Here is a 12,568-nt window from a genome sequence, read left to right on the forward strand (position 1 = left end):
AATAAATAAATAAAGATATTGTATCGATCTACAACTAAAAATATATACACATATATATTTTTTTAAATGAGAGAGTGAGAGAGGGAAAGAGAGAAAGAGAGAGAGAGAATTTTTTTTTTAATATTTATTTTTTAGTTCTCGGTGGACACAACATCTTTGTTGGTATGTGGTGCTGAGGATCGAACCCGGGCCGCACGCATGCCAGATGAGCGCGCTACCGCTTGAGCCACATCCCCAGCCCTACATATATATTTTTAAAAAAGAAATTATTTTCTACAAAAGTTTTATGAATAAAAAAAGAAACCCTATGAACCAGGCACATTTGTGCATGCTTATAATCCCAGCAACTCAGAAGAATGTAGGCAAGAGGACAGCAAGTTCAAGGTCAGCCTTAGCAACTTAGTAAAGCCCTATACAACTTAACAAGAATTTGTCTTAAAATAAAAATAAAAAGGGCTGGGGATTGTAACTCGGTGGTAAAACAGCCCTGGGTTCAATCCCCAGTACCACAAAAAAAGGGAGAAATTTCACAAATCCTCAGGCATTTGAACACTATTTTTATATGTATACAACTATCCTCTTACATAATAACTAATATAATAGTAGTACTCTAAATAGTTCCCTAGATTTATGATTTTAGCAATTAGGCAAATTTCCACATGTATTTCAAAGGTGCCAGAATATGCCATCCCAAAATATGCCACTTTGGCAGAAGGATTACTTTGACCTAACAGCACTTAAACCGCAAATGCAAGAAGGATGTGCTCATCTTTCTTTTTCTTCCTGAAAGCAAGAGAAAAAACCCTAATGGAAGTTGTCTTCTCAGTATCAGAAGGAGAGTTAAGGGCTGTGGATATAACTCAGTTGGTAGAGTGCTTGCTTTACATGCACAAGGCCCTAGGTTCAATCCCCAGTACCACCAAAAAAAAAAAGAAGAAGAAGAAGAAGAAGAAGAAGAAGAAGAAGAAGAAGAAGAAGAAGAAGAAGAAGAAGAAGAAGGAAAGTTAAGTTCTTATCCTGAATGGAAAGTTGAGACTGAGAATTCTATACAAATATAACTCATTAAAGTAATTCTTAGCCTCCTTTGGCCTCTCCAGTTCGATTATTTTTCCACAATTGTCTCTCCTATTCAACCCAGAATTTTGCATTTAGGTTTTACCACTCTTTGAGGTCTTCATTTCTTTTTGAAAGCTCCAGTGTCGTGTAAGTGTTATTAAATAAGTGTGTACTTTTTTCTTGTTAATTTGTCTTACATCAGTTTCTTGGGCCCAAGCCAAAAATCCAAAGAGGGGAAAATTTTGCCTCTCTGCATAGTCTAATAATGCAATTTTACTTCATGTCTAAAAAACACTCACCATAAATTATTGCATATGAAAATTATAGAAGCTACCATCTATTTATTCCATCTATCTAGCCCAGCTATTTACAAAGGAAGTATCTTACGCCTTCGTGGCCTCCAAAAACACAGAGATTTGGCGTTTTATATAAGGCTGCCTCAGGATGCTCCTCACAGAGGGTCTTTCTTCAGGTCTTTTGCTCAGCATTGTTCTTATCAGTTCTGCCAGCTCTGGGCTATAAACTCTTGGCATTGGTGGCAGCTACAAAGAAAAATAATAATGCAATTATAACTAGTGATCTTATGAATTAAATAAAAGATAATAGAAGTTTCCCAATATTTACTTAATTTTTACATCCATACATCCACTGAAGTAGAAAATAAACCAGCCTAGAGCTGGGAATGTGGCTCAGTGGTAGAGCACTCGCCTGGCATGCATGAAGCTCTGGGTTCAATCCCCAGCACCAAAAAAAAAGAAAAGAAAGAAAGATTTATATACCAGGGTGTTCAATGCAGTGTTGTTCAACAAATAAAAACAAATTCCCCTCCATATTGAACCTGTGGAATAAAGTATGGTACATTCTTCCTATAGACTACTAGGCAGCTGCTTAAAAAATATAAGACAAGTATTGACCAGAAAAGATGTCTCTTATGCATTAACCCAAAAAAAGGAAGTTGTGAACCATGGAATACAGCCTGATTCCATTTCAGTTTCTTTTTTTAAGTATCTGTATGTGTATATATACTGAGTCATGTCTGTCTAAAGGCAGAGAAAAGCTAGGGGAGAGAAACAAAAACAAAAGGAATTTCACTCCTTTCTTTTGGATTTTTTAAGTAGTAGAATATAGAAAAATTTTAATTTTTGTTTGTGTTTTTTTAATATTTTTCAAATTAAAAAATTAAATGAGTCTTGGGATAATACTAAAATTAGTAGGTGATCTGGAATCTTAAAATTTAATGGTGAGCAGACTCTTGACACTACAAAGGGCAACTACCCTCATAACATACAAAGTTAGTGCAATGGCACATGTCTGTAATCCCAACAACTGAAGAGGCTAAAGCAGGAGGATTACAAGCTCAAGGCCAGCCTCAGCAACTTAGTGAAACTCTGTCTCAAAAGAAAAAATCAAAAGGACTAGGGATGTAGCTCAATAGTAAAGCATCCCTGGGTTCAATTCCTAGTTCTAAAATGCTTTCTGCAGTTTCTAACCACATTAGTGATTGTGATGATTTTGAATGGAACAAGTTCAAACAGAGTAGACTCATTGTAAATAGACTCACTCAACCATCAGCTGCTCAGGAGATGATGCCAACAGCCTCTCAGAGCACCAGCACATCCTGTGGCTACAGAGAAAGATTTTCAAAAAGTAGATTCTTTTTAGCCATTAAGCCATCTCTCTCTTTTTTTTTTTTTTTTTGTCATCATGTTGGGGATTGAACCCAGGGCCTTGTGCATGCAAGGCAAGCACTCTACCAACTGAGCTATATCCCTAGCTCCCATTAAGCCGCCTCTACAAATTAATATAAGAAATTATCAAAGCCAGGCACAGAAGTATACACCTGTAATTTCAGTTTCTTAGGAGGCTATGACAATAAGACAAGTTCAAGGCCAGTTTGGGCAACTTGGTGAGACCCTATTTCAAAATGAAAAACAAAAAGGGACTGGGATATAGCTCAATGGTAGAGCGTCCCTGGCTTCAAGCCCCTGGACCACACAGATACAAAAAAAAAATAAGAATTCTTTCTTTTTAAGTTCAGTCTTACATAGAAGGAACCCACCTTCCCTTTATCCCAGCCAATACTGGGGACTGAATCCAAGGGTGCTTTATCACTAGACTACACGCCCCCCCACCCCCCCACCACTTCTTTTGAAACAAGATCTTGCCAAGTTGCTGAGGCTAGCTTTGAACTTGAGACCCTCCTGCCTCAGCCTCCAAGCAGCTGCGATTACAGGCATGCCCCAACACATGCAGCTTCCCTTCTTAATTATTCACCCAGTATCAATGACTACTCATTAACTAACCAAAATCATCCAAGATTTTACCAGTAGTTATTTACAAATCTGCATTACATAAACCTTGCTTAATTAATTCTAGATTAGCTTTTTACCTTTCCTTCAATAATCCGATAAACTAAAGAATTCATGTCTTTTGCATTGAAAGCATGTTTCAGGGTGGCCATTTCATAGACACAGCATCCCAAAGCCCAAACATCAGACTAGGGAAAAAAAAAAAAGTGAGTGATTAAATGCTAGAAGACCTTATTTTCACTTTTCCCTGTTTAAAAAAAAAAAAAAAAAAAAGATATTGCCCTTTAATCAACACACAGATAATTCTGATTTAACTGTTCTGATGGGTTCTAAAATGAATACTCGCCCAGAGACCAGGTGAAAACATGTATAGCCAATCTTACCTTATAGTTGTAGGGTCTGTTTGAGAACAATTCAGGGCTCATATAATAGGGTGTGCCAATGAGGGTGCTTGCCATGTCACAGTGGTTTTCTAACACTCGAGCAATTCCTAGGTCACCCACTTTGATGATGTTTGTTCTTGTGAGAAAGACGTTTTGAGTTTTCAGATCTCGATGAAGGATGTGTTTTTCATGTAAATACTGAGAAGAGAAATCGAATCTCATTTTATATAAACATGCTGATTTATTTATTTATTCCTTTTTAAATATCATCAGTAATTGCAGGAGTTAAAGATCCTTCATTACCTATCTACCAAAACATTAATGTTTTATAATCTCTAAATAAAATACAACCTTCAGAGTAAAAATATTATAAGTTATATGCATTAACTGGCCCTTAACCTTCCAAAATTGTTTCCTGGTACCTTGACAATCACACCATTTTAATATTACCTGGATCCAGTTTTAAAATATGCCTACAAACTACCACCGAAGGTAGGAAACTTACACAAAGTCAGGTGTGCATTCCTCTCAGACTCAGGAAATCCTGGGCATAATGTTTTCAAATATTACAAGATCATCTGTATTTAGAGAATATCTTAAAACTTAAACAACAAAGGCAAGTAATTCTGGACAATTCTGCCCAGTTCCAGATTGGCAGTTCACAAACAGTCTCACTCTGGAGTATGTGTATATTAAACAGAAACTTGTGCATTTCTACCTCCACTGCCACAGCAGGATAAAAACCCAAACTCCCACTGTTTAGGAATATTAATTAGAAAAGCCACCTTTCAGCATGACACAGCTTACCAGCTACTGACAAACATGATCCTTCTTTGCTCTTTGTTGATTCAGGGTCCTTTTTTTTTTTTTTTTTTTGTATTAGGGATTGAACCCAGGGACACTTAACCACTGAGCCACATCCAGCCCTTTTTTTTTTTTTTTTAATTAATTAGAGAAAGGGTTGCTTAGGGCAACCTCACAGAGTTGCTTAGGGCCTTGCTAAGTTGCTGAGGTTGGCTTTGAACTTACAATCCTCCTTCCTCAGTCTCCAGAGTCACTGGGATTACAGACGTGCGCCACCATGCCCAGCTGACTTAGGCTCCTTAAAATTGACCTTGTTATGAATATTAAATGAAAAAAGAATGAACTCTCTGCCCCCTGCAATTAGACATGGAATCTGTGTCTACTATAATATAGATATCACTCACTCAGAAACATTCCAATGTTACAGTAAGAGGGACAGGGTCCACTTTATACATACATTCTCCAAAAAATGTTTTGTTCATTGGGGAAATTTTTTCTTAAAATAGACATCATCTTCCTGCCACCTTGGAGCAAGTGGGATGTTATGAGTATAAACAGTACCTGCAAAGCCATGGCAATCTGTACAAACCATTCTACCACCTGACTTTCAGGCAGAAGTTGCCCTTTTTGCTCCTTGAGCTTCCGGTACAGATCACCTCCTTCACAGAAGCCCATGACAATGTAGAGCAGGCCATCTCCTCCCTCCCATGACTCTTTGTAGGTGACAATGTTGGGGTGCTTCAGCTGAGACAAGAGCTGAGCTTCCTGTTCAGCAGCTCGACGTTCTCGGCTGGAGGCATTTCGGAGGTTCAGTTTTTTGATGACATACTAACAATGAAAACACATATTTTTACAATATGCATGTAAACATACAGTTTTGTAGGTTCTAAAGTGTCTAAGAGCTTTCAAAAATGTCCTCAAAACCAACCTTCTGGAACCAGTCAGATAACCCACTAATTTTGTATTTTACAAAGCATAAAATTGCTAGAGATGTAACTCAGTTGATAGAGCACTTTCCCAGCATGCACAAAGCCCCTGATTCAATCCCCAGCACCACAAAGAGAAAAGGGAAGCATGAAACCAGGGAAAATTTTTGCTGTTACTAATGATACTTTTTATAAGTTGGGCCATGTAGGGTCACAAAAAAGAAATTATCCTTTCCATCTGCAGTTTACAATTTCATTGAGCCAAACCAGCAGTCCCATCTACTTTAAGAGACTGAGACAGGACTGTTTGAGTCCAGGAATTCAAAGCCAGCAGGGAATAGTGAGATCCCCATCTCAGAAAAAATGGTATGCATGGTGAAGCACACCTGGAATCCCAGTGACTCAAGAGGCTGAGGAAGAAGGATTGCAAGTCCAAGGCCAGCTTCAGTAACTTTACAAGCCCTAAACAATTCAATAAGGCCCTGTCTCAAAATATTTAAAAAAAAAAAAAAAAAGTAGCTCAGTGGTAAAGTACCCCTGGGTTCAATTCCCAGCACAAAAAAATGAAAAAAAGAGGAAGAAGAAGATGACAACAAAACAAAAAATATACAAATTAATTAATGGCTAAAAAGTGAATCAAAAATAACATACCATTGGATCAGTCATAAAATCTGGGTTAGAGAGTCCTTAATTCCTTAACCTCTAAGTTCCCCCTACAAATAGGCATAAAAATATATCTTGAATATACATCTCCAGACAGAATGGGTTTATGGATACTCCATGAGTTATTAGATAATCCATGGTCCAGGAAGGTTGAAAATCACCGATCCTCAACCTACAAAATTATTCTCACTTTAAAAAAAATAAACATGCTTTAACATCTACTATACTTCCCTCACTCAAAAGACCATACAATTCATTTCTTCAAAAACACATACAAAAAGGTGCTTTGTGAAATGTATAAATTACTACTCAAACATGAAGAGCTATTATTATAACTAATCTCCTGTCCTCAGCTCAAAAATCTAAGGAAAATCCCCCTGTGCCTATTGAATAAACCTCTTATGCTTGAGCTTGTGTTCCAGGCACAGCAACCAGCATCTGGGACAAGGAGGAATAGGTAAGTGGGCCTCTGCTTAGGGTGAACATCTCTTAGTTTGCCTGATGCAACTGGGTTGTCAGTGATCTAACTGTTAATGGTACTTCCTTTCAGTTTCAAAATTGTCCCAGCTTGTACAATACACTATGTAATCACTCTTGTTCATTATCCTTTGGGTGACAGGATAAAGTGTTTTAAGCAAAGGTGTGACAACATCACTTTGAAGTTTTAAAAAGAGCATGGAAGCTGAAGGAAAGTAAGTGATGGGTCACAGAGCAGCAATAGGTGTGGGGAAAAAAAGTGGTATCCTGGATTGGGCTGGTAACATTGGAGACGGAGAATCCTGTTGGCTTAGTGATGTATAAATATAATCAGAGTTTGGGGGGCATTAAAGATAACCCATGTACCCAGCGTGGGAAACTGCATGGCTGATGATACTGCTTAACTGAAATAGGGGCTGGGAATGAAGATTTGGCGGGAAGGTGATGAACTGAGTTTTAAATGAGTCCAGCAATCTGAAGTTAAGAGAAGTTTGGGACTCTTTGTACACGAAGTAAGGCTTGAGAGGTGCTGGGTTAGAATGCATGATACTTGCCTGCTCACATGGAATTGTTGGGGGTGGGAAAAAGGTGTGTACATCAAGCACACCACTCACTACCACCTATGAGAAGCAGAGAAAGAATGTGTGCATATGATAAGGGGCCTGGCCTCGTCTTGATAGTTTGGGACAATTTCCCTGAAGAAGTGCCATCCTAGATGAAACCTTTCACCCCGCCCCGGGCCTCGTCCTCTGGAATCGATTCATGCAGCCCTGCCCACCCTTTGCTGGGGCCGAACCCCGCGGACCTGCCTGCCGTCCCGCCGGTGTTTCACGAGCGTCACCTCCCCGTAGCTGCCTTTGCCCACGACCCGCACGTAGCAATAGGCGGCCAGGGGCATGTTCCTGACGCAGACCCACAGTCGAGATGTGGCGGCAGTAGGTAGGGCGGCGGGCCGCAGCAGGAGGTCCCGCTCATGCCCAAGAGGCTGCGGTAGGGTGGGCTATGGAGACCGCCTGGCAGGGGTAGGAGCACCTAAAGCCGGCCCGCGGCGACGCCGCTGCCATAGCGATCCCAGTCGGCGCAGTCCTGCGCATGCTCTGGCTTTCCCACAGGACCCGCCATAGAGCTGACGTGGGAGAGGCCAGAGTGGTTTCGCCGCCCTGGGAGAACCTGCCATAGAGCCGCGACGCTGGCCGGCCAGAGCGACTCCGCCGGGTCCTGCGCAAGCTCCGTGAGCCTTGGCTCAATTGCACAATTGCCATTTACTGTGGGAGCTTCTGCTGGTTTTGCAGTTGATGATTCTAAGAGATTTATGCGTATGGTTCATTCATTCTGTGAATATTTACTGATCGCCTGTGTGCTTGTCTGTCAAAGTCCTTGCCTCCCTGGAGCTCACATTCTAATGTGTGGGTCTGCGTGTGGCATACGCTCGCTTTATCTCATGCATAACAGTCTGTGCACCCAAGGTCCATCTTACTTTCTGATACTTTGCAAAGTAAGCAAAGTTGAAGATATCAGTACTTTTCCAACCGTTTGGTCCAGCCAACACCTCCCTTTTCTAGGAGCATTTACTTTAAAAAAAAAAAAGTATTCAATTAAAAATCTTTCCCCTGCCCCTGATAAGTAGATTTAGATAGACGAGAGATGATCTAGATATATCGTGCAACACAGGAGTATCTTTCTCAAGGACTGAAATCCCTTCTTTTGAGATTCAATCATCAGTAAGGGTTAGGTCTCTGTCTCCAGTCTATGTGGGAGGATAGAATCCTAATTTCCACATTGCCAGCTAGCAAAAACAGCTGGTTTAATTATATTTACATTGACCAACCCATTGTAATTTTTCATTTCCCTTTATCTATGTGAGCCCCCTTCTCACTCTCCTCTTTACTCCCTCATTCTCTCTTTATAACGCCCAGTCACCTCTACATAAATTGGAATGAAGCTCAGCTTTTCTTCCTACGTCAGTAGTTACTGAATAAAAATATGTTTTCTCTGCTTTTTACTAAAGCCTGGCTTTATCTTTACCAACATCATTAACTTTTTTTTTTTTTGAGAGAGAGTGAGAGAGGAGAGAGAGAGAGGAGAGAGAGAGAGAGAGAGAGAGAGAGAGAGAGAGAGAATTTTTTTTTTAATATTTATTTTTTAGTTCTCGGTGGACACAACATCTTTGTTGGTATGTGGTGCTGAGGATCGAACGGGGTCGCACGCATGCCAGGCGAGCGCGCTACCGCTTGAGCCACATCCCCAGCCCCCCAACATCATTAACTTAAGTTCAATATTTGTTTATGATTATTTTTTTTCTTTTGGTTTTCTTGTGAAAACGAAATTTGCATTGCACAAATTTATTTATTTGTTTGTTTGTTTGTTTGGTTTTGGTACTGGGGATTGAACTCAGAGGCATTCCAGCACTGAGCCACATCCCCAGCCCTATTTTGTACTTTATTTAGAGACAGGGTCTCACTGAGTTGCTCAGTACCTCACCTTTGCTGAGGCTGGCTTTGAACTTGCAATCCTCCTGCCTCAGCCTCCTGAGCTGTTGGGATTACAGGCAGGCACCACCATGCCCAGTGAAATATGCAAATCTTAAACGTATAATTAGATAATGTTGACAAATCCCTTCACCAAATTCTATCAAGATATAAACCAAAAGAAGCCGGGAGCACGAGCGCACTGACAAAACTGACAGTAAACAACCATGTTCATAGCGACATTATTTACAACAGCCAAAAACTGGAAGCAACCTAAGTACTCATATTTGGATATTGGATAAGCAAATTGTGCTATATACAGATATTGGAATATTATTCAGCCTAATTAAAGGAAGGAAACTGACATGCTGCAACATGGCTGAACCTTGAGGACATAATGCTAAGGGAAACAAGGTAGTGACCAATGTGACTTGTGTGAGATATCTAGAGTAGGCAAATTCATAGAGACACAGGAAGTAGAATGGTGTTAGTGGATGAGGAGGCGCGAATTGGGAGTTAGTGTTTAATGGATACAAAACTTCATTTGAGGAGAATGAAAAAGATCCAGGGATGGATGGTGGTGATGGTCCCACAACAATGTGAATATAATAGGTCACTAAGTTGTGCACTTAAAAATGGTGAAAATGTTAAATATTTTTTAAGTTTCAAGAAAGAGCTACAGCACTGTTTTCAACCTTTACTTCATTATTACATTCCTGAAGAGCCTTTTCAGACTGCTTTTTCTAATCACTCCCCTGCCATGAATTTTTTTTAATATTTATTTTTTAGTTATAGGTGGACACAATATTTTATTTTTATGTGGTGCTGAGGATGGAACCCAGTGCCTCACGCATGGTAGGCAAGCGATCTACCTCTGGGCCACAACCCAGCCCCAAATTAATACTTTAAAAAAATGATTTAGTTGCAGATGAACACAATACCTTTATTTTATTTTTTTTTATTTTTAAAATTTTTTTATGGTTGAGCACAATACCTTTATTATTTATTTTTATGTGATGCTGAGGATCGAACCCAGGGTGCTAGGCGAACGCTCTACCACTGGCCACAACCCCAGCCCTATTTTTCTTAATTTTTATGTGTTGCTGAGTATCGAAACCAGTGCCTCACACGTGCTAGACAAACGCTCTACCACTGAGCCACCACCCCAGCCCTAAATTATACTTTACATACTCTTTTGCATCTGGTTGTTTATTCAGTACAATATCTATGAAATTCATTTCTGTCATTTCTATCAATAACTTGTTCCTTTTTTAAAAATATATATTTTTTTTGTTGTAGACGGACACAACACATTTATTTTATTTTTTATTTTTATGTGGTGCTGAGGATCGAACCCAGGGCCTCATATGTGCTAGGCAAGCACTCTACCGCTGAGCCACAACTCTAGCCACAATAATTTGTTCCTTTTTATTGCCAAAGAATATTGTAATTGCACAAATACCTTGCAATTTGTTTATCTACTTACTTGTTAATGGGTATTTGTCTTCTTTCTCCTTTGGATTATCATAAATAAAGATTTTATAAACATTGGTGTCTTTTTGAGAATATACTGGGTAAATATGTAGGAATGGTGTTGCTGGGTCATAGGATGGGCAAATAATTAGCTTTATAGGGAGGGATTTATTTTTACATCAAGTGAATTAGCTCATATATCTTTCCATCAACACCATGAAGCTGGTACTATTATCATCCCTATTTTAACTGAGTTTCTAAGGAGTTAAGAAGCTCAAAACATCTGAATGCCTTGCCCATGCCAGGCACGGTGTGCATGCCTGTAATCCTAGCTGCTCAGGAGACTGAGGTGGAGAAGCACGAGTTCAAAGCCAGCCTCAGCAACTTAGTGATGCCTTAGCAACTAAAATAGACCCTGTCTCTAAATAAAATATATATTTTTAAAAGGGGCTAAGGATGTGACTCAGTGGTTAAGCATCCTCGGGTTCAATTCCCAATATGAGAAAAATTTTAAAAATGAGAGACAGAGGGAGACTGAGTAGCACACTAGACACCAGTCACCGTTAGCTCTCCTCATCCCCTTCTTTGCACTGCTCCCACCATGGCCACATATTCATGCTTCTAGCACCTTTCATCCATGGACCAGGTTTGTACTAGCCATCTTTCAACAATCCACACTCTTTCTTTCTTTTCTTTCTTTCTCTTTTTTTTTTTTTTTTTTTTTGAGATGGAATCTCCCTGTGTGGCCAGGCCCAGCATCCAACTCCTGGGCCCAAATGATCCCCACCTCCCATCCCTCCAGCTGCTTGTAGTAGCCTGGACTACAGGCATTTACACTACACCGCTCACCCATCAACAGTCCAGTCTTGAACTTGTCATACCCCTCCTCAAAATATCTTTTTTTTTTTTAATGTCAAAATTTAGGGGCTAGGGTTGTGGCTCAGCAGCAAAGCACTCACCTAGCACGTGCAAGGCCCTGGGTTTGATCCTCAGCACCACATAAAATAAAATAAAGGTTTTGTGTCCAACTACAACTCAAAAAAATAAAAATTAAAAAACAATTATTCCATGTTGTATTACTTTTTTTTCTTTTTCTTTCTTTTTTTTTTTTTTTTTTTTTGGTACCAGGGATTGAACCCAAGGGTGCTTAACCATTGACCCACATCCCCGGCCTTTTTTTTAATAACTTTATTTTATTTATTTATATGTGGTGCTGAGGATCGAACCCAGGACCTTGCACATGCAAGGTGAGTGCTCTACCCCTAAGCCATAATCCCAGCCCTCCCAGCCCTTTTTTATATTTTATTTAGAGACAGGGTCTCGTTAAGTTGCTTAGGGCCTCACTAAGTTGCTGAGGCTGGCCTTGAACTTGCATTTCTCCTGCCTCAGGCTCCTGAGCCACTTGGGATTATAGGTATGCGCCACCGCAACCGGCTCATGTCAATATTTCTTTCTCTTTTTTTTTATACCTTTATTTTGTTTATTTATTTTTATGTGGTTCTGAGGATCAAACCCAAGGCCTCACACATGCTAGGGGAGCACTCTACTGCTGAGCCATAACCCCAGCCTCCTCATGTCAATATTTCTATAATCAAAATAGCTTTAGTGTTTTCTACCCGAAAGCCATCAGACCCTTATACCAGCTGTTCCTGGTTCACTTTTTCCTGCCTGCACCTTCCCAAGTGCTACTCATGTTCCAAGCCACCTCCTCTGGGAGCCTTCTCCTAACCACTATGAAGATGAGGTCCACTCCTTCAAATTTCTACAGTTTTTCCTTTATGTGCCTCTCCAGCCTCCAGCCACTCCTTGGGATCCATTGGGTTTCCTTTGGCTTGTCCCACTCCATTTTCCCAAGGCACCAGCTCACTGAACACAGGGACGCAGCCCAGTTTCATCATGGTGAAACTAACTAGCATGGCACCAACCCACCACCTCCAGCTCAGTTCATACTGGTACAGAAAATAAACAGACACTCAAATATACCATATCATGTTGATTCATCTAATCTT

At 40.1% G+C, this 12,568-nt stretch overlaps 1 protein-coding gene across 2 annotated transcripts in view; it reads right to left on the reverse strand.

Annotated features, from left to right (window-relative positions):
- The window catches only part of Nek4 (NIMA related kinase 4), a 28,053-nt gene extending 20,371 nt beyond the window's left edge, over window positions 1–7,682 (reverse strand). For both annotated transcript variants that reach the window (XM_026388576.2, XM_026388575.2), the window contains exons 1-5: window positions 7,424–7,682; window positions 5,114–5,380; window positions 3,749–3,946; window positions 3,446–3,553; window positions 1,444–1,598 (exon numbers count right to left, since the gene is read on the reverse strand). In XM_026388576.2, the coding sequence (XP_026244361.2) occupies window positions 1,444–1,598; window positions 3,446–3,553; window positions 3,749–3,946; window positions 5,114–5,380; window positions 7,424–7,516 (821 nt within the window). In that variant the 5' untranslated portion in view covers window positions 7,517–7,682. The remainder of the gene's footprint in view (window positions 1–1,443; window positions 1,599–3,445; window positions 3,554–3,748; window positions 3,947–5,113; window positions 5,381–7,423) is intronic.
- Between the last annotated feature and the right edge of the window lie 4,886 nt (window positions 7,683–12,568).

This window comes from Urocitellus parryii, chromosome 3 (assembly GCF_045843805.1).
Source record: "Urocitellus parryii isolate mUroPar1 chromosome 3, mUroPar1.hap1, whole genome shotgun sequence".
Lineage (NCBI taxonomy): Eukaryota > Metazoa > Chordata > Mammalia > Rodentia > Sciuridae > Urocitellus > Urocitellus parryii.